The sequence below is a fragment of the Haliotis cracherodii genome, unplaced genomic scaffold (assembly GCF_022045235.1).
Source record: "Haliotis cracherodii isolate W230 unplaced genomic scaffold, xgHalCrac1.p SCAF_5, whole genome shotgun sequence".
NCBI classification, from domain to species: Eukaryota; Metazoa; Mollusca; class Gastropoda; order Lepetellida; family Haliotidae; genus Haliotis; species Haliotis cracherodii.
In genome coordinates, this window is record NW_027266308.1 from 6,619,374 (window position 1) to 6,642,629 (window position 23,256).

Sequence of the window (23,256 nt, forward strand, 5' to 3'; positions counted from 1 at the left end):
ACATAAATAAATAAATTCAGAGCTGAACGCTCGCAATAAAGTCAAAGCCACAAATACTTTTTATATATATAGCTGTACCCGAAGAATCATTTCAGACAATAGATCCCACCACCCTCGCTCTTCCCTCAATCGCTTATATTTACCAGTTATGACGGGAGGGAGTGGTTTGATTAACGTGAAGGACCTTCATGATAGAATTGTACTGTGCACTTTTGCACACATTTATTTGTCTGATGATCCTCTTGTGAAGCATGTCAAGACTCATTATGAAAAAAAGGCATTCCAAAGTTACCTTAAACGAGCCAAGGATGTAGGACATAATCTAAATGTCGTTGTTGATTTTGTTGATGGTTCTGTACTGCTGGACGGTACATAAATGAGTGTCAACCAATCGAAGTGCCATATCAAATCGGCCTAATAATAATAATGAATAAACAAAAAAAAAATAAACAATAATATGACTTCTAAAATAGCGTTACATTATCACCCCAGTCAATTGATCAGTGTGCACTCGATATTCATTTTCAGCTCCATTGGGAGTTTACTATCAAAGCTGCATGTTTAGTCAAGGACCAACATGTAGGTCCCGTGACCAAATCATGGAAACAAAGGTTTGAAAGTGTTTTTGAGTTTCCTGATGTATACTGAAATTTTCGATTTTCAAGGCCAAGGTAACCCTTTTTACTTTTAAAAGTTGCTTGGTTGAATTTGTCATGTCAGAAAACATATTATTAGACACTAAAATCATGACTATCGGACAATGTTAACTGTGTTTGTGAATTTCACCGACTGCCAAAAGTGCGTTGATCTTTCAACGTTTTTGGCCATAGCTACCCCATTTAAGGTCGGAAGTATAACAAACTATATATTTCTAGGTTTCTTATGACTGGACGAGTAATTTGATATACATATCGACACAATTTGAATTTTTACCCCTGTGTGACCTTTGTTGACCCTTCCCCAAAATGCCCGGGATTTTCAACCGGGCAGCCCAAGTCAAAATTGTTCAGTATACATCAGGAAACTCAAAAACACTTTCAAACCTTTGTTTCCATGATTTGGTCACGGGACCTACAGGTTGGTCTTCTAGTAGCTAGGCAGTAGAAGTTTAACAATCACATTACCACCTCTGCTGGGTGAGGAGGCCTCTTGCAAACAAAGTCACTTGCCCGAGGAGACACCACATGTACCATGTGCCCTAGAAGCACATCTAATTTCTTTGGCCAACGTTGGCCAACGTTGCCCAACTTCGCGACCGCCTCTGTGGTCTAGTGGTAGAGCGTCCGCCCGGAGAGCGGAAGGTCTGGGGTTCGATCCCCGACCGCGTCATACCAAATGACGTTAAAAGATGGCACTTGTTGTTACCCTGTCTGGCGCTCGGCATTAAAAGGGCTAAAACAAGGACTGGTCGGCTCGGAGTCAGTAACATCTGTCTGAGTGGGGTATTCATGTTAAACTGGGGCGTGGTATCTCAGTGAGCAAGCACTATAAATCGGCATCAGTCCGGACTAGTACAAGCAGCCACACATACACATACACGTGCATGCACATCGCTATATAAGTAAAATAATCTTGGACGCGACGTTGAACCCATTGCACCTCAACTGAACTTCGCCTGGCTTGTGACCTGTGCGCCCCGACGTTTAGCATAAATGTATATACAAGTGAATAACTCTAACTTAATGTGAAACTGCCGTCAGAATTAACACGTGGTCCTTCTGGCATTACTACACTTTATAACGCAAATAAAAGGTTCCACGGCAGGTAAAAAACATCATTCAAATATAATTCCACTCAATTCCACTATTCATCGATTTTTGTGTGTCCGATACCGACCTTTGAACTGATCAAAGCAACCTGAATCTGCTACCTGCTTGAACTGGCGTGCTCCCCGTCACTCTGCTCGGTCGCCAGGTCTTTAATGGACTGGAGTTTTTCTGTGAGTTGTCCGATCCTGATGAAGAAGATAAGAAGGGAAGATAACAGCCTCCTGCTGAAGGTAATATACTCATATGATACATCAGCATGAGATACAACGTCCAAATAAGGCGTATCATACCTCAATATTTGATCACATGTGTGTCATACTGCAATACTTGACCTTTCATGTCAAACCTCAGCGAACATTGAAGCATGTTTCATTTTCAGCATGTTACATATTTCAGCAAATTGTAAAGCGTGTTTCATATTTAGGACATGATAAAGTGGGTTATATACTTCAGCATATGATAAAGCATGTTTTATACTTCAGTATATGATAAAGCATGTTTTCATACTTCAACATTTGATAAGACATGTTTCATACTTCAACATTTGATAAGACATGTTTCATACTTCAGCATTTGATAAAGCATGTTTCATACTTCAGCATATGATAAAGCATGTTTCACACTTCAGCATATGAGAAACAGGTTTTCATACTTCAACATATGATAAAATATGTTTCATATATCAACATATGATAACGCATGTTTCATACTTCAACATAATAAAGCATGTTTTCGTATTTCAACATATGATGACGACCGCCTCCCTGGTCTAGTGGTAGAGCGTCCACCTGGATAGCGGAAGGTCCGGGGTTCGATCCCCGAGTGCGTCATATCAAAAGACGTTAAAAGATAGTACTTGTTGTTTCCCTGTCTGGCGCTCGGCATAAAGGGGCTTAAACGAGGACTGGTCGGCTCGGAGTCAGTATTCTGTGTCTGAATCGGGTATTCATGTTAAACTGCGGCATGGTATCTCAGTGAGCTAGCACTATAAATCGGCATCAGTCCGGACTAGTACAAGCAGCCAAACAAACACACACACGTACATGCACGTCGCTATATAAGTACAATAATCTTGGACGCGACGTTAAACCCAATTTCACCTCACCTCACCTTCAACATATGATGAAGCATGTTTCATACTGCAGCATATGATAAAACATGTTTCATACTTGGGCATATGATAAAACACGTTTCATACTGCTGCATGTGATACGCATGTTTTGATACTTCAGCATATGAGAAAGCGTGTTTCATACTGCAGCATATTGTAAAACATGTTTCATACTTCAGCATATGATACAACATGTTTCATACTTGGGCATATGATAAAACATGTTTCATACTACAGCATGTGATAAAACACGTTTCATACTGCTGCATGTGATACGCATGTTTGATACTTCAGCATATGAGAAAGCGTGTTTCATACTGCAGCATATTGTAAAACATGTTTCATACTTCAGCATATGATACAACATGTTTCATACTTCAGCATATGATAAAACATGTTTCATACTACAGCATGTGATAAAGCAAGTCTCATACTTCAGCATATAATAAAGCGTGTTCATTACATCAGCATTTGAGAAAGCATCTTTCATACTTCAGCATATGATAAAGCATGTTTCATACTTCAGCATATGACAAAGCGTATTTCATACTTCAGAATATGACAAAGCATGTTTCATATTTTAGCATATGATCAAGCATATTTCATACTTTAGCATAAGATAAAACATGTTTCACATTTCAACATATGATAAAGTATGTTTCATACTTCGGCATATGACCAAGCATGTTTCATACTTCAGCATATGAGAAAGCGTGTTTCATACTGCAGCATATTGTAAAACATGTTTCATACTTCAGCATATGATACAACATGTTTCATACTTCAGCATATGATAAAACATGTTTCATACTTGGGCATATGATAAAACACGTTTCATACTGCTGCATGTGATACGCATGTTTTGATACTTCAGCATATGAGAAAGCGTGTTTCATACTGCAGCATATTGTAAAACATGTTTCATACTTCAGCATATGATACAACATGTTTCATACTTCAGCATATGATAAAACATGTTTCATACTACAGCATGTGATAAAGCAAGTCTCATACTTCAGCATATAATAAAGCGTGTTCATTACATCAGCATTTGAGAAAGCATCTTTCATACTTCAGCATATGATAAAGCATGTTTCATACTTCAGCATATGATAAAGCATGTTTCATACTTTAGCATATGATAAAGCATGTTTCATATTTTAGCATATGATCAAGCATATTTCATACTTTAGCATATGATAAAACATGTTTCACATTTCAACATATGATAAAGTATGTTTCATACTTCGGCATATGACCAAGCATGTTTCATACTTTAGCATATGATAAAGCGCATTTCATACTTCAGCATATGATAAGTATGTTTCGTTCAGCAAATGATAAAGTGTGTTACATACTTCAACGTACGATAAAGCGTGCTTCATGCTGAAAAATATGATAATGCGTGTTTCATATTCAGGATATAATTATGCGTTTTCTTTTCTTCGGTCTTCGGCATATGATTAAGCGTGTTTTATACTGAAACATATGATTAAGCGTGTTTCGTAGAGTTCTGGGGACCTTTTCCTTTTACCGTGACACGATTATGAACACATGGAGCGATCTGCACCCATTCAAAGAGAAATATCCTGAACTCATACATAATTTCTTACGTAAACTCGTCATGTTAAGTGCAGAAAGTTCAAACGCCATATAATAATCAATCTCGATTATCTGCCGAAACAAATTCCATAGCGTAAAAAGGAAATGTGTTGAAAATATATTGATGGATCTAACCCTATGTGTACTTATATATATATCTCAAATCACATTACAGTCATCACAAAACCTCGAAATGATTTTGAAGGCAATTTTCAGTACGTATCCCCTTTGGGGATGACCTGAGGCGTTTCAAATGTGTTCCATAGACAGTTATGTGTTCCTGAAGGTTTAACATCAAAAGAAGTGGCTACTGTTCAGAATGTGGCACCTGATGTTTTTTGTTTTTGCTGTAACGGTTAAAAAAGAGTTTTGACAGGTGATTAACATTGCATGTTCAGAAATAACACTTTAAAACAGAAATCTGGTATTTTGAACAGACATATTATCATTAATGTCAGAAAAATATAAATGATGGGGCCAAAAGTTAGCAATCATTAATGATTACATGCACCCTAAAGCAGTACTTCGTATCTATTTTAATAACATCTAATTACCTGTGCCAGATACCTGTTCGGTGTCAACTTCTGTGAAAAAAGTTGACACGAACTGCAAAAAAAACTGCATACGTAAAGTATAGGTCGCGTTCTCATGTAAAACGTCAGTTGTCTTGTTTTAGCGAATGATATACCGACCTGAAAGTGTCAGTTAACCGTCACCGAATTTGCACTTAACGCTTACCTTGAATACAATGCTCTTTTTAGAACATTTGTCCCCAAACACGCACTGAACCCTTTAATAACGTGCTAATGGCGTCATTTACCGCCGGCTTGATGCTTTCATCTGTCAACGTATCTTTGCAACAATGACCGTACAACGTTTACAGCCATCTGAAGTTCCAGAATTTACTATTATATAAATTTTTCATTGTGTCATAAACTATTTACTATCTAATGTTATGTTTTATCTTTATATCATTTTGCAATTTACATAATAAATGTTATAATGTGCAAACCCGGGGTTAATATGCAGCAACAAAAAATAAATAATCTTAAAGACGTTGTTATCCATAAATTGTGTCTACTTTGACCTTGGTTGACCGTTGAATTTGCGTAGTTTAAGTTTGTAAAACAGTCTATTGACAAGTTAGAAGCAAACCAATAGTTTCTAATACATGGAATCATATTAACGATGACAGATCTCTTCATGCACTTTAATTGTCTGTGGCATTTATTCAGAACAATTGATCAATGACTATATTGCTACGTCTCTAGTTTAAACATGAATGCAGCAATTCCGATATATCTGATGACAAACACGTAGATATAGTTTCATCTATCAGTTCTTTTCTTACACTTACTAAATTTCTTACCTAGTCTGGAGCTATATTAATCAAAATCTAATTAAAAAGAAATATCTTCAGAGTTGACCATTAACATATGTTGTCCATCTTCGTCTATTCATTCACGGATTGGCCCGTGAAGATCCGGGGTAGAATAGGTCTTCAGCAACCCATACTTGCCGTAAAAGACGACTATGCTTGTAGTAAAAGGCGACTAACGGGATCAGGTGGTCAGGCTCGCTGACTTGGTTGATGCGTGGCATCAATCCCAATTGCATTATTATATACAGACCTCCGTCATATAGCTGGGTCATTGCTGAGAGCGGCGTAAAACAACAAACCAAACCAAACCATTTACGTACTATTACTTCGGAATGTATGTAATAGACAGAGGTATGAACCAGGACGCCACCACAATGTTGTTACTATTGTCACTACAAGGCACAGGTGTTAGCATGTTGCGGTTTCATTTATATGTGGGGGCGGTCGGGTAGCCTAGTGGTTAAAGCGTTCGCTCGTCACGCTGAAAACCCGGGTTCGATTCCCGACATGGGTACAATGTGTGAAGCCCATTTCTGGTGTCCCCCGCCGTGATATTGCTGGTATATTGCTAAAAGCGGCGTAAACTCAAACTCGCTCATTCACTAACTCATTTATTTGGGGATATGTATGTGTGGTATAACCAGTTGTTTTGGACTGTTTTGCCTGTCGAGGATGAACAAAACTTAACTCAGAAATAAAGAATATAGTAACTGCTAAAATGAGTTCAACATTGTATTTAAAAGAGATGATATAAAATATTTAATTTATAGTAAAAATAAACATAATAATAATATTGTTTTTTAAATGATTGTTGTAAATGTTTTCATAATTTCATTATCTTTTTGTTACAAAACAAAATGAAATAACTAATAAAATATAATTAGGGCGAAGCAAAAATATCGATTCATTTAGATTGCAACAATTATACATAACATTAAGCCTTATTAAGTGTTTATTAACATGCACCTAATTTTGTTACCGATAAAATATTTACACAATGTCTCTTTCGACTAAGAAATGTTTTTGTTTATATCTTGTGTGTGTAGTCATGTTTATATATCTGGTATTTGTAGACAATGTTACAAAATACATTCATTCCTGGGTTTGTGACGTAAGGAGTAAGTGAGTATGGTTTTACGCCGCTTTTAGAAATATTCCAGCAATATCACGGCTGGGGGGACACCAGATAGGGGCTTCAAACATTGTACCCATGTTGGGAGTCGAACCCGGGCCTCCGGCGCGACGAGCGAACGCTTTAACCCCACCACCCCTGTGACGTAGTCTGGCATAAAACATTATGAGTCGTACCTGTGTGTGACTCCCGCGAGATCCGCCATCTTGGCAGAGATGTCAACAAGACTCTGGAAACTGCTTACCATGTAACCAACGACAAAGGCATTCTAGAAATACAGAAACAAAGAGTGAGTGAGTATGGTTTTACACCGATTTTAGCAATATTCCAGCAAGATCCCGCCGGGGGACACAAGAAATGGGCTTCACACATTGTACCCATGTCGGGAATCGAACCCGGGTCTTCGGCGTGACGAGCGAACGCTTTAACCACTAGGCTACCCGACCGCCCCACAGAGTGATTGAGTGAGTGAGTATGGTTTTACGCCGATTTTAGAAATATTCCAGCAATATCACGGCGGGGGACACAAGAAATGGGCTTCACACATTGTACCCATGTCGGGAATCGAACCCGGGTCTTCGGCGTGACGAGCGAACGCTTTAACCACTAGGCTACCCGACACCCCCCCCCAGAAACAAAGAGTGCCCCAGATATGAATGATATAATCTAAAGATATTAAAGGTCGTCACTATAGTAATACATGTATTTGTAATTTGATATAATGTGCATATTCCTTCAAAGGAAGTGTTTACCAGACAAACAAGCATATTCATGTGACCCCACATGTCAGACTAACAAAGACAATTGCATTTGGATAAAATGGGCAATGTTAATAGATTATTTGATATTGTTTGAGTCTACAAAGATCAACATGTTTCGTAGTCGGATCCCATAAACTGCCAACGATTCCATAAACGTATTGATAACATCACACGCGAATCAGGTTATTTATACTATATCATCAGCAGTTACATTCTGTTACCATGTGACTTTCTGCAAACATAATGTCTTGTGTTTTCCGTGCCAGCATCTGCAAACAAAATGTCTGGTGTTTTCCTTACGACCATCTTCAAACAGAATGTCTTGTGTTTTTCTTACGTCCATCTGCAAACAGAATATCTTGTGTTTTCCGTGCGACCATCTGTAAACAGAATGTCTTGTTTTCCGTGCCAGCATCTACAAACAGAATGTCTTGTGTTTTCCGTGCCACCATCTGCAAACAGAATGTCTAGTGTCTTCCTCGCGGCCATCTGCAAACAGAATGTCTTGTGTTTGTCTTACGACCATCTGCAAACAGAATGTCTAGTGTTTTCCGTGCCACCATCTGCAAACAGAATGTCTTGCGTTTTTCTTACGACCATCTGCAAACAGAATGTCTAGTGTTTTCCTCGCGGCCATCTGCAAACAGAATGTCTTGCGTTTTTCTTACGACCATCTGCAAACAGAATGTCTAGTGTTTTCCTCGCGGCCATCTGCAAACAGAATGTCTTGCGTTTTTCTTACGACCATCTGCAAACAGAATGTCTAGTGTTTTCCTCGCGGCCATCTGCAAACAGAATGTCTTGCGTTTTTCTTACGACCATCTGCAAACAGAATGTCTAGTGTCTTCCTCGCGGCCATCTGCAAACAGAATGTCTTGCGTTTTTCTTACGACCATCTGCAAACAGAATGTCTAGTGTTTTCCTCGCGGCCATCTGCAAACAGAATGTCTTGCGTTTTTCTTACGACCATCTGCAAACAGAATGTCTGGTGTTTTTCTTACGACCATCTGCAAACAGAATGTTTAGTGTTTTCCTCGCGGCCATCTGCAGCAGAATGACTTGCGTTTTTCTTACGACCATCTGCAAACAGAATGTCTTGTGTTTTTCTTACAACCATCTTCAAACAGAATGTCTTGTGTTTTTCTTACGTTCATCTGCAAACAGAATGTCTTGCGTTTTTCTTACGACCATCTGCAAGCAGAATGTCTAGTGTTTTCCTCGCGGCCATCTGCAAACAGAATGTCTTGCGTTTTTCTTACGACCATCTGCAAACAGAATGTCTAGTGTTTTCCTCGCGGCCATCTGCAAACAGAATGTCTTGCGTTTTTCTTACGACCATCTGCAAACAGAATGTCTGGTGTTTTCCTCGCGGCCATCTGCAAACAGAATGTCTTGTGTTTTTCTTACGACCATCTGCAAACAGAATGTCTAGTGTTTTCCTCGCGGCCATCTGCAAACAGAATGTCTTGCGTTTTTCTTACGACCATCTGCAAACAGAATGTCTAGTGTTTTCCTCGCGGCCATCTGCAAACAGAATTTCTTGCGTTTTTCTTACGACCATCTGCAAACAGAATGTCTTATGTTTTTCTTACGACCATCTGCAAACAGAATGTCTTGTGTTTTTCTTACGACCATCTGCAAACAGAATGTCGTCGTTTTTCTTACGACCATCTGCAAACAGAATGTCTTGCGTTTTTCTTACGACCATCTGCAGACAGAATGTCGTGCGTTTTTCTTACGACCATCTGCAAACAGAATGTCGTGCGTTTTTCTTACGACCATCTGCAAACAGAATGATCATCAGCATGATCTACTAATAACATGGATGTCGATGTAAACACGAGGTCACATTTACATCCTACCAGTACCAAATAAGGACACAACAAAGTGACCCTCCCCATATGAATATTTTACTAAAATACCTCACACAAAATCCATTGTACGATTCTGTCCATATCATAAGCATGTGTTTAGAAAACACTCATAATTAGGCATCAAATAAACCTTGTTTTGAGTTAACTCTTGATTAAAAGCGACAAAACCATTGTACGATTCCAACTTTATCACAAGCATGCGTTTCTGAATCACTATCAAATAGTGTTGATACCAGGTGTTCGCGAAAAGGTGTCTCACCGGTGGCACTCCTTCACAAACACATGCAAAGGCAAGTCAACGTTTCACCTTCAAAAACATAGGGATACATATCACAAGTCAAAATAGATAATTGCATCGGACATCATTTTTCTCACTGATGCGTCTAAGTTTTGAAAACCTTGAGTCTAAGGCCTTGAATGTTGTCAAGCCACTTTTCAGCAAGAGTCGTATGAGGCTAGATATTTGGCACTCTGAATGTTTATGCATAGATCTAAATATAAAACAGATGAGGTGTTTTCACTGGTTTCTTTTATTACTAACTAGGTGGGTGGGTAAATCATGTTTCACCATTATTGAACGACATCAGATCATTGATAAATACCTGAAGCTAAAGTTGCAATTCTTGGCTAAATTCCCTTGTCTTTGATTTTGTCAAGAAGAAATTCCATATCCATATGCATAAAGAAAACAGGGTCAGTTGAGTCAGGAAGGGGCAGACACAATAGATTACGTTAAACGCATGTCCACACAAAGAGCATCCCCCTACCTTGCTGATAAATGATGAGAGGTCGACGGCGGAGAGGTTGTCGTAGACGCCGTGGAAGATGGGGAACCAGATGGCGATGTAGCTGAGGATGGTGGATAGGTACATGTTGTCGAAGATGGAGATGGGAACTGCAACCGTATTTACCATTTCGTAGCAACCTCACACAATGTTCGACATTTCTGCATGTTGGTGCTTTATTGATATGAGATAGATATTTATCAAGGCGTTGGTAATACATATGTGTCTGTGCACGATAAAGACGTTGATGTGTTATATCTAACTAGCGGGAGCTGAGCAATAGAGGTTTTCACGAGAGTGTGTTTGGGGATGGTAAGTATCCTGCATTAGGAATAAACATTGTATTTAGCGAGCCTTGGCGAGCTAAATACATAGTGTTTATTCCTAATACAGGATATTTACCATCCCCAAACACACGAGCGTGATAACCTCTTTATCATATATTGTCATTCTTTAATTCTGTGCTTAAAAATCGCTTTCCCTCTCTCACAAACATAACCGAAACATTGCGAGTTTTCCTGCAATGCGCGCATTAATATTTATTACGTCAGAGGGTAAGTGACGTGTCAGTCGGACAGTGACAGCAGCCAATATAGTTCCAACTGAAATCTATTTCTTATACAGAGCCGAAGCAACATAAACGCAAAACAACAATTGTTTTTAATTGCCTTTTGTGGCAATCCATCGGTCTGTTCGCTAGAGTAACTGCCCTTTGTCAAAGGGAAGGTACTCTAACCCTAGTCTCTGAGACGTCACGGCCACGTTCAGACCTTGTTGACAGTCGGTCTGTCCTGTCATAACGTAAGAAGTGTAGTCAGATGTACACACAGCGACAAAACGAAACAAGGTAACAATTCACATATATTTCGGCCAAATCCAACTATTTTAATTTGTGGAGAAGGTTTCAAGCCGCAGAGGTCTACAAGCACAGACATGGCTACTGATCCCGCTTGGCTAGGCCTCGTGCCCTCGCAAAATTGTTTCGAAATTTATATCTCCAAAGTCGCCAAAACTTATAAAATACCTTATCTACGTCACAGTTAGACACTGATTTTACAGTATATAAGACTGTGTCTTAATAATGATAGCAATTATCCCTGTAGTTTATCCCGATTGCCGATGGTTTAATTCTGACACGATCCCCGAATGACGAGGGCGACGCCATGTTTGTTTATAAACAGTGAAAGTAGACCCTACTTGACCTTTGATATTTGCATCTCTATCCGCATATGACCCCAATGGATATCGTTTTTATCCGTTGGCTTTATCCTGCCGAGAAACCTACCTATTATATGATAAAAGAGTAGTATCTGTAAAAGATCCAAATAGGAGGTGGTAGGTAAGGGGTCGATTTTTATATCTTAATAGCAGATGGTAAATAAGGAGTCGATGTGTTATATCTAAATAGCGGGTGGTGAGTAAGGAGTCGATGTGTAATATCTATATATCAGATGGTAAATAAGGAGTCGATGTGTTATATCTAAATAGCAGGTGGTAGGTAAGGAGTCGATGTGTTATATCTAAATAGCAGATGGTAAATAAGGAGTCGATGTGTTATATCTATATAGCAGATGGTAAATAAGGAGTCGATGTGTTATATCTATATAGCAGGTGGTAAATAAGGAGTCGATGTGTTATATCTATATAGCAGATGGTAAATAAGGAGTCGATGTGTTATATCTAAATAGCAGGTGGTAAATAAGGAGTCGATGTGTTATATCTATATAGCAGATGGTAAATAAGGAGTCGATGTGTTATATCTAAATAGCGGGTGGTGAGTAAGGAGTCGATGTGTAATATCTATATAGCAGATGGTAAATAAGGAGTCGATGTGTTATATCTAAATAGCAGGTGGTAAATAAGGAGTCGATGTGTTATATCTATATAGCAGATGGTAAATAAGGAGTCGATGTGTTATATCTAAATAGCAGGTGGTAGGTAAGGAGTCAATGTGTTATATCTAAATAGCAGATGGTAAATAAGGAGTCGATGTATTGTATCTACATAGCAGTTGGTGAGTAAGGAGTTGATGTGCTATATCTATATAGCAGGTGGTGAGTAAGGAGTGAATGTGCTATATCTACATAGCAGTTGGTGAGTAAGGAGTTGATGTGCTATATCTATATAGCAGGTGGTGAGTAAGGAGTTGATGTGCTATATCTATATAGCAGGTGGTGAGTAAGGAGTTGATGTGCTATATCTACATAGCAGTTGGTGAGTAAGGAGTTGATGTGCTATATCTATATAGCAGGTGGTGAGTAAGGAGTGAATGTGCTATATCTACATAGCAGTTGGTGAGTAAGGAGTTGATGTGCTATATCTATATAGCAGGTGGTGAGTAAGGAGTTGATGTGCTATATCTACATAGCAGTTGGTGAGTATGGAGTTGATGTGCTATATCTATATAGCAGTTGGTGAGTAAGGAGTTGATGTGCTATATCTATATAGCAGTTGGTGAGTAAGGAGTGAATGTGCTATATCTACATAGCAGTTGGTGAGTATGGAGTTGATGTGCTATATCTACATAGCAGTTGGTGAGTAAGGAGTTGATGTGCTATATCTATATATCAGGTGGTGAGTAAGGAGTTGATGTGCTATATCTACATAGCAGTTGGTGAGTAAGGAGTTGATGTGCTATATCTACATAGCAGTTGGTGAGTAAGGAGTTGATGTGCTATATCTATATAGCAGGTGGTGAGTAAGGAGTGAATGTGCTATATCTACATAGCAGTTGGTGAGTAAGGAGTTGATGTGCTATATCTATATAGCAGGTGGTGAGTAAGGAGTTGATGTGCTATATCTACATAGCAGTTGGTGAGTATGGAGTTGATGTGCTATATCTATATAGCAGTTGGTGAGTAAGGAGTTGATGTGCTATATCTATATAGCAGTTGGTGAGTAAGGAGTTGATGTGCTATATCTATATAGCAGGTGGTGAGTAAGGAGTTGATGTGCTATATCTATATTGCAGTTGATGAGTAAGGAGTCGATGTATTGTATCTATATAGCAGGTGGTGAATGGGGAGTCGATGTATTGTATCTATATAGCAGGTGGTGAATGGGGAGTCGATGTGTAATATCTAAATAGCAGCTGGTGATTATAGAGTCGATGTATTATATCTAAATAGCAGGTGGTGATTATTGACCCGATGTATTGTATCTAAATAGCAGGTGGTGATTATAGACTCGATGTATTGTATCTAAATAGCAGGTGGTGAATAAGGAGTCGATGTATTATATCTAATAGCAGGTGGTGAATAGGGAGTCGATGTGTTATATCTATATAGCAGGTGGTGAATAAGGAATCGATGTGTAATATCTATACTCACCGACAAAAGAAACGCGAATACCATTCATGTTGACTAATGTATCAAGTATCACTCATATTCAAGAGATTTTAGATTGTACAAACGAACATACTGGTATGTTGTGTAAACCGACGCTCATGAAACGCATCACATGTGAGGTCATAGATCCATGACTTGAAATCCACTATTTGTCTCGTACAGGATTAGCGTGTAAAGTTTGGAAATCACGTGTAGTATATCCTGATAAGAATAAAGAATAACACGAGACTGATTTTGTCATTAATTGGTACTCACTGGAAACATCTCTTTTTTACGTACATACTTTTCGATATGTTTCTATGGTTCACGTTTCTTTTGGCGAAGAATAGATATAACAGGAGTTAAAATAATAATAATAATAATAATAATAATAATAATAGTAGGCTATTTATATTGCACATATTTCCCCACCGCTCATGGGCATGCTCAAAGCGCTATTAGGGAGTAGTATTAGCCTAAAGGACGTTAAAAGGTGGTACTTGTTGTTACCCTGTCTGGCGCCTGGCATCAAGGGGCTAAAACAAGGACTGGTCGGCTCGGAGTCAGTATACTGTGTCTGAGTGGGGTATTAAGCGGCATGGTATCTCAGTGGGCTAGCACTGTAAATCGGCATCAGTCCCGACTAGTACAAGCAGCCACAGACACACACACATGCACGCACGCACGCATACACACACGCACACACGCACGCACAAACTCACAAACACACACACTGTGCATGTGTAAGCAAGGATTATATCCTACCTAAATATTATCTCGGGGGAATTTCATCCCCGGGATAAAAATGAGGGTAGGATAATATTCACTCTTACACATGCACGTCGCAACATAAGTGCAACAATCTTGGACGCGACGTTAAACCCCATTTCACCTCACCTCACCTCACCTCACCTCACCTCTATGCAGATTCTTACACCATAGTCTCACTAACCGTTGAGGGCATATTGCCTCCTTATTAGAGAGGACTGGGTGTTCAGAAGTTTCCTCAGTCTGTTGTCCGCTCGCTCCCGCTCCAGCTCTCCACTTTTGTAGAACGCAACCGGTTCCGAGTTAATGCGGATATGCATATGCTTAAACCTGAAGAAATTAGACGGAACAAGCAATGATACAAACGCATTGGTTTATTACATACAAATGAGTAAACCTGTTTTTGCACCAAGGACATTTTTGTATCTATGGCCAGACACGATGATTTAAGGGGCTCTCGCACTTTGCCTAGTTGCGTCCCAAGTATGGACCCGAGCTGACTCGGGGGTACTCGTATGGAGCTCGTAGCGAGGTCGTCCTAAACTCGGGGTAACTCGGGATAACTCGTACTGATCTACGAGCGTTTTGGAACTGCTCAAAACAGTCAGGCCGCAAGCCAACTCCTACGAAACTCGTTACACACTCGTCCTACTCGTAGTACCTCCGTGGCGACCTCGTGGTGCTCTTACAAAACTCGTATGAGGATCGTCTGCAAAATATATTGCCGAGTTGACCGAGTCTAATACGAACTATACGAGTGTTATTCCCGCCGAATTATTTAGCAGCTCGTAGCCACCTCCTACCAAAGTCGTACCAAACTCGTACAGCTCGTATCGAGATCATTGTGCTCGTATGCAACTCTTAATTGGACTCCTGTTGGACTCCTATGGCGCTCGTAACACACTCGTAGCGTACTCGTATGATACTCGTACATATATAGTCTCTTCCCGAGTCCTCACCGACTTAGGCTCGGAAGAGCTCGGCAACCACCTCGGCAAAGTGTGAGAGCTGCTTTAAGATCGAACCTGAACAAAATACAACTGCTGAACTGATTCATTTTTGAGAAAACATAAGACATTAAGGCAAAACGCGAGCATCCCCATGGTCACTAACTGTGCTTCCCTCCTTGCTGATCTGTTTCTTAATGCTTATGAATTGGAATTTCTGCTCAGACTGGCAAAGTCAAAAGAAGGTAATGGGGCCAAGAAGTTTAACCAAAGCTTCAACCATATTGATTGTTCCATTACCATCAAATAGCCAATTTCCTTTGGTGGATTTACCCACCAGAACTAAAAATCGAGGAGGCCAGTGAGACCGCCTCGTCTGTTCCATATTTAGATCTATGCATAAAGATTCAGAGTGACAATTTAAGTTGTAGCATTATCCTTCGGGGTACATGGGGCCGCATAGTAGGGAACAGAGGCTTATTTTGCTCAAATCTAATATGAACGTGCTCAGCCCCACGTTGAGCGCCAATGTAACGGCCATAAAATTTCCGAGTCCCGTAATGGGATTCGAACCACGGATCTTCTGATCCGAGGTCGGACGCCTTGTCCACATGACCAAAGAGGTTAACCCCGTTAGGGATGACTCCACGCCCTGCTACACTTCCAAAGAGTGTTATGGTAGACATGTGGATGACATTTCGCAATTTGACGCATTAGTGACACAAGACTGATATCCGACGCAATTTTCTATCTTGACTTGAACTATATGTTCCTATGTTTTTTCAGGTGAACAACTGACTTGCAAAGGCATGTGTTTGTGATGGTTACAATCGGTGTCTCCGCCTTGTTTTTACTACTGTGCACCTCACCTGAAGTCCCCTTCTCGCTTCTCCTGCTGGTAGAAGATGTTGACAATAGGGGTCATGAGGAAGTAGTTGACTGTCGTCGTTGCTGCAAACAGTATTATCACACCCACAGGTCCACTGTACCCAGTGCTGCCACACAGAATTAGGAATAGACATTATCATATATATCATATTATTATTGTTATTGTTGTTTAGATAAACTTGAAATAACGACAAATGATTCGCAAAATTACGAGAAAATAATCGCAGTAACGAGAAAATAATCGAAGTAACAAGAAAATAATTGAAATTACAATATAATCGAATTAACAAAAAAAACCACCTTGAAATAGCGAAAACATAAACAAATAATTGAAGTGAAAAGAAACTTCGACTTAAAATAAATTTATGCTACCAAAGTGGCACCATTAGAATTTCGTATTTTTTAGTTATTCTTAAGTACTTGACAGAAGTTTCCCGTCAGTTTAAAATGGGACATTTTAAGTGGGCCAAGATGGATCCTTATCCTTAAAATAAAGTGTTTTCTCATTACTTCGATTAATTCCTCGTTATTTCAAATATGTTTCTGATTTATACACACGGTTACCTGGGTAACTATGGTTCTGATTTATACACACGGTTACCTGGGTAACTATGGTTCTGATTTATACACACGGTTACCTGGGTAACTATGGTTCTGATTTATACACACGGTTACCTGGGTAACTATGGTTCTGACTTATACACACGGTTACCTGGGCAGCTATGTTTCTGATTTATACACACGGTTACCTGGGTAACTATGGTTCTGATTTATACACACGGTTACCTGGGTAACTATGGTTCTGATTTATACACACGGTTACCTGGGTAACTATGATTCTGATTTATACACACGGTTACCTGGGTAACTATGGTTCTGACTTATACACACGGTTACCTGGGCAGCTATGTTTCTGATTTATACACACGGTTACCTGGGTAACTATGGTTCTGATTTATACACACGGTTACCTGGGTAACTATGGTTCTGACTTATACACACGGTTACCTAGGTAACTATTGTTCTGACTTATACACACGGTTACCTGGGCAGCCATGTTTCTGATTTGGACACACGGTTACCTGGGTAACCATGTTTCTGATTTGGACATACGGTTACCATGGTATGTTTCTGATTTGGGTAACTACTTTTCTGAGTATGTTTGCAATTGTTCACACTCGGCTACCATGGGTATGTTTCTTATTTGGACACGCGGTTACCATTTTATTGTTCCGATTTTGACACACGGTTATCTAGATACGTTTCTCATTTTAAAATAAGGCTACCATGGTACGGTTCTCATTTTGACACACGGTTACCATGGGTATATTTCTCATTTTGACATACTATCTTCGTGAAATATGGTTAAAAGTCTCCCGCTCGTCAGTCGTTCTCTAAATAGTGAGTGAGTGGTGATACACCCTTCTGAATCCGAGCAGTATTTCAGTCATATCGCCGCCTGGCAGCTGACAAACCTAGAAACTACGACCATAGGTTTCTGGAACGCAACTCTGCACAGCGAATATGGGAGTCTTAGACGACTGGGCAATAACTAACTGGTAAGCTAACTAGTGAATCTTCATAAACTGACCTTTTCGCAGCGTCGTAAGTGTAGTAGATGATGACGGCAGGGGTGATGACGATGTTAATGAAAATATGACTGAAGAGGTTACATAGACGGTCAGTATCCTGGGTCAGCCGCTGGTCACTATAGAATAGAGAGTGAGTGAGTGAATGAGTGAGTGAGTGAGTGAGTATATACCATTAAGCAATGCAACGGTTGTATCACAGTAGTTTTTTGGGTTTTTTTGTTTAACGCCGCACTCAGCAATATTCCAGCTGCGGTCGTCTGTGAATGATCGAGTCTGGACCAGACAATCCAGTGATTGACACGCAACTGGGATACGGTGACATGCAACAACCAAGTCAGCGAGTCTGACCACCCGATCCCGTTAGTCGCCTCATACGACAAGCATGGGTTGACAAGCTGAAGACCTATTCTTCTCTGGATCTTCACGGGTTGTATTATAGCGGTAGCTGCATTGACATGAACAATAAGGAAACAAAAAATACATGCATGACGTACATGGCTGGGATTAGCAATTACCCAAGTCGTCACTTGCAGGACCCAATACGTCATGTTTGTTTTGCTTGTTTGTTGTTTAACTCCATCCAAAGATATATTCTAGCTATATGACGGCGGTTTGTCAATAATTGAGTCTGGGCCAGACAATTTAGGGTGGTGACTTGAGTGGTGACTTGGATGGTGACGAGTGGTGACTTGAGTGGTGACTTGGGTGGTGACTTGGGTGGTGACCTGACTTGACGTGCCTTGTATCCCGACGGCGTTGGTCATTTGTCATGCCATAAATCACATATGTCGGGTGTCCCGTGAAGATTCCGGGTTATAATTGGTCTTCAGCAACCCATGCTTGTCGTAAGAGGCGACTAACGGGATCGGGTGGTCAGGCTTGCTGACTTGGTTGATAGATGTTATCGTATCCCAATTGCGTGGATCGAAGCTCATTATTTCAATCACAGGATTGTCTGATCCAGACTCGAATATTTACAGACCGTCGTCATTAGCTGGAATATTGCTGAGAGCGGCTTTAAACAACAAACAAAACAAACGTCTGTCTAGTCTGAACTCGCTGTTGTAAGATGGAGTTTACTTAACTAACAGAGACAACAGTCACAAAGATACAAGGACGCATGCCAAACCTTGAGGCATTCTTCTGGACGTATGTTACGAATAAACACGTGATTTGTTATAATTTAAATATGCATTGCCTTCATTCAGAATTGTGAGTGAGTATGGTTTTATGCCGCTTTTAGAAATATTCCAGCAATATCACGGCGGGGGACACCAGAAATGGGCTTCACACATTGTACCCATATCGGGAATAGAACCCGGGTATTCGGCGTGACGAGCGAACGCTTTAACCACTAGGCTACCTGACCGCCCCTACCTTCATTCAGAAGCTCTACTCTGTAGTCTATAGATACCACGTAAGTCTATTGAGAAGCTATGATATACTGTCATCTCCTTAATATTGTTTGTTTGTTTGTTTTCTAACGCCGCACTCAGCAATATTCCAGCTATATGACGGCGGTCTGTAAATAATCGAGTCTGGACTAGACAATCCAGTGATTGACATCATGAGCATCGATCCACGCAATTGGGATACGATGACATGCATCAACCAAATCAGCGAGCCTGACCATCCGATCCCGTTAGTCGCCTCTTACGACAAGCGTAGTCGCCTTTTACGGCAAACATGGGTTGCTGAAGACCTATCCCACCACGCATCTCCACGGGTCCCTGAATATTGAGAGACCAATAATAGTCAATCATATGATCATCCATGGTTGAGGATTGTGGTCAGACTCTCTTCCAAAAGCTTCCCATTGTATTTTATAAAGGGTACAAAATATTTTACGGTCACTGCTGCAAGGAATACAATGTTTTCCTCTGAAAGGCGGAGACGAATGATGGTGTTCGGACATACAGTAAACTACGGTTATAACGAACACGTTTATAACGAACTGACGGATATAACGAACTTACTTTTTTGGTCCCGACTATTTGCTGTAGTTATGCTGTATATATGCTTATAACGAACTACGGTTATAACGAACTAAAATAAGCAGTCCCTTAAAGTTCGTTATAACCGTAGTTTACTGTACATGTTGCAGGATATCCCGTGAACAATTATTGCTGTAAATCTTGAGCCGTAATGAATTTTCCAGTACCAAATTAAATCAAATAGTTGGACGACAAAGGAAAACAAACGGGTTTTATCGAGGATTCGAACCAAATGTATACTTGCAGCATCGGACGTACACTACTGCCTAAAAGTTCATTCCTCTAACACGCGTTGAGAACGCGTGTAACACGCATGTGACACGGGTTGCACATGGGTTGAGCACCTGTTGAACACGCGTGTGCAACCCGTTGAGCACGCGTGAGTCACTCGTTGCACACGCGTGTGCCACGCGTGTATCACGGGACCGGGTTTCAGTTGAAGTTAGAAAATATATCAAATGGATACTGAGATAATATAAATCAAATCAGTGAGATGTGAATCTTGAGTTAATGAGCGGCCATTGACCTGTGTTCACCAGACCATGAACACAAGGTCGACCAGTCTTAATTAGTGTTCGGTTGCTGGATTTTTATGGCATGAACCATTCCACGAGGGTCAAGTCTAGCCATTGTGGCTATCCGACAGTAGAACAGTAGCGAGTTCCGATGTGTCAGTTGCTTGGTAAGGACGAGTCTGTGCTAACGACTTAACAATGGAGTGGACAGCTACGTACGGGTTATCTATGAGTGTTCTTCCTATGCCCACGTGGTAGTATTTGATGTCCTGGAAGTACTGCATATGTAGGTTGCGCCCGACGAGTTCTCGCCACGTTACGTACAGATACGAACCTACGAATGTCTTACTGCTGTAGATCTGAAATGGAAAAGGTGTGTTCAATGTGTATTTGGGCGGTCGGGTAGCCTGGTGGTTAAAGCGTTCGCTCGTCACGCTGAAGACCCGGGTTCGATTCCCGACGTGGGTACAATGTGTGAAGCCCATTTCTGGTGTCCCCCGCCGTGATATTGCTGGAATATTGCTAAAAGCGGCGTAAAACCATACTCACTCACTCACTCAATGTGTATTTGGTACTTCGAAAATACATATACAACAATTTCCAGGTATTTTATTAACAGTTTGTAACCCTGTACATTGTGAGGTGAGGTGAAATGGGGTTTAAGGTCGTGTCCAAGATTATTGCACTGATATAGCGACGTGCATGGACATGTGTTTGTGTGGCTGCTTGTCCTACTCCGGACTATGAATATTTATAGTGCTAGCTCACTGAGATACCATGACGCAGCTTAACATGAATACCCCACTCAGACACAGTATACCGACTCCGAGCAGACCAGTCCTTGTTTCAGCCCCTTAATGCCGAGCGCCAGACAGGGTAACAACAAGTACCATCTTTAAAGGTCTTTTGCTATGACGCTTCCGCTCTCCGGGCGGACACTCTACCATTAGACCACGTTGGCGGTCCAACCCTGTACAAAAGGTAACCATTACAAAAGTGTTTGGTCACTTTCACAAATATCTCGATATTTGCAACAAATCGCTTTGAAAAAAATCTTGATATCTGCAACTGTCCACTTTGACAAATATCTCAGTATTAGGAACAATTGACTTTGACAAATTTGTCGATACATGTGGGTGCCCTTCCTCACTGTAATGATAGCTAGGTCATCCTGTGTCACGTACCAGACATTCGGCCAGGATGAAGCCTACAGATTTGGCCGTCTCTGAAGCAAAGCCACTGCCATCTCTTTTTCCCAGAACTTCGTAGTATCCGCTAGCAATGAACCCAACCTTGTTGATGATGACTTGCTCTGAGCAGAAATACAAATACACGTACATATTAACCCAGTGTGCTTCTGTATATATTATCCATACGAATAACAACTGTATAATCGAGCCTTTGAAATGCATCTTTTAAAACTCGTTTTATGTTTATTGTCCTGTTGATGTGGAAATGTTCTTACCTAGAATTGAGAGGACGAGAAGGGTGACAGTAAGTAGTGTGGTGATGTGTTTCCATGTCGGAAACATGGTTTTCAACAGCCGCCATAGTCGCTTGACGAAAACTGTGTCCAACTTGTACCTGTGTCGTATAAGAACACATACGTAAAGGTCAAGGGTCGATAAATACCATCTGTGTCTGTGTCGTCTCTAGGGCGCATCGTCTCTATTTCTAAAAGCCCATCTACTTAAGTATAGAGTTACCATTTCGACTTTTCAGTATTGAAAACGATATCACAATGTTTCCATTTTTACCCATTCATATTATTATTCTAAACTCTTATCATCTTGTTCATCGTCATCATCACTATAATATATTCCCTCAGCACCATCAGCAACTTCATTTGATATCACGGTTCAGACGAATGTCCAATAGTATATGGTCTAAGTGAAAAATAACAAGTTTTGGGGTTGAATTTTAGCAATAAGCAAAATACTGATCAGGGAAAAATTATGTTGCAAGTTTTCCACGAACATTTGATGTTTTGGTATCAATTTGGCCGCCATTTCTCATCCGCTGTCGGCCATATTTTTAAAAGCTAACAGTCTTAAGTTTGTTATTATGACACATAGGCATGATACATATCAAAATGAAAGCTATTTTATCGATACAAATAAGTCCTTTACACCTCAATTAAAAAGAAAATTATCTGTCAAAAACTGATGTTACTATTATTGTTTCTACTGTTGTTATGATAATTATTCAACCACTGCTACCCTAACTATTGCCTTGAAGGGGCGCAGGTGGCCAATTCGCCTAAGGCGCCACAATTCGCTGTGCAGAGTTGCGTCCCTTGGGCGTGCTGGTTCAAATCAAAGATTCGCCACGATTCGCCTCACCAAGCGCACACGCCTTGATATACCTGGGTCTCCGCCTCACATGTAGAGGTTTGACTTAAAGACATTAAAATGATAATTTTTCAAAGCAGTCTCTTTGCACGAGGATATAATTTTGCCAACGGTGTTGGAGGGCTTTTATCTCTGTTTCATAGATGTCCTTTTCTTGGCTGTCCCAAAAGCTCTCCACACCTTGTAGCGTTATCGTTCAGGTCGAAATGGAATCCGGCTAAAGATGTCTTCATGGGTCCTGAATGAATTCATGGACACACTCGTGAATTGCAGCTATAACAATGACTGATATGTGCTCTGGCTCATCGGACCGCCTCCGTGGTCTAGTGGTAGAGCGTCCGCCCGGAGAGCGGAAGGTCCGGAGTTCGATCCCCGGCCGGGTCATACCAAAAGACGTTAAATGATGGTACTTGTTGTTACCCTGTCTGGCGCTCGTCATTAAGGGGCTAAAACAAGGACT

At 40.5% G+C, this 23,256-nt stretch overlaps 1 protein-coding gene across 1 annotated transcript in view; it reads right to left on the bottom strand.

Annotated features, from left to right (window-relative positions):
• Nucleotides 1-23,256, bottom strand: part of LOC139443904 (lysosomal cobalamin transporter ABCD4-like) — a 38,143-nt gene that overhangs the window by 13,201 nt on the left and 1,686 nt on the right. The window contains exons 2-10 of the mRNA XM_071224795.1: nucleotides 21,911-22,029; nucleotides 21,630-21,757; nucleotides 20,665-20,804; nucleotides 17,936-18,052; nucleotides 16,326-16,451; nucleotides 14,694-14,839; nucleotides 10,398-10,525; nucleotides 7,172-7,263; nucleotides 1,871-1,954 (exon numbers count right to left, since the gene is read on the bottom strand). Of these exons, the coding sequence (XP_071080896.1) occupies nucleotides 1,871-1,954; nucleotides 7,172-7,263; nucleotides 10,398-10,525; nucleotides 14,694-14,839; nucleotides 16,326-16,451; nucleotides 17,936-18,052; nucleotides 20,665-20,804; nucleotides 21,630-21,757; nucleotides 21,911-22,029 (1,080 nt within the window). The remainder of the gene's footprint in view (nucleotides 1-1,870; nucleotides 1,955-7,171; nucleotides 7,264-10,397; nucleotides 10,526-14,693; nucleotides 14,840-16,325; nucleotides 16,452-17,935; nucleotides 18,053-20,664; nucleotides 20,805-21,629; nucleotides 21,758-21,910; nucleotides 22,030-23,256) is intronic.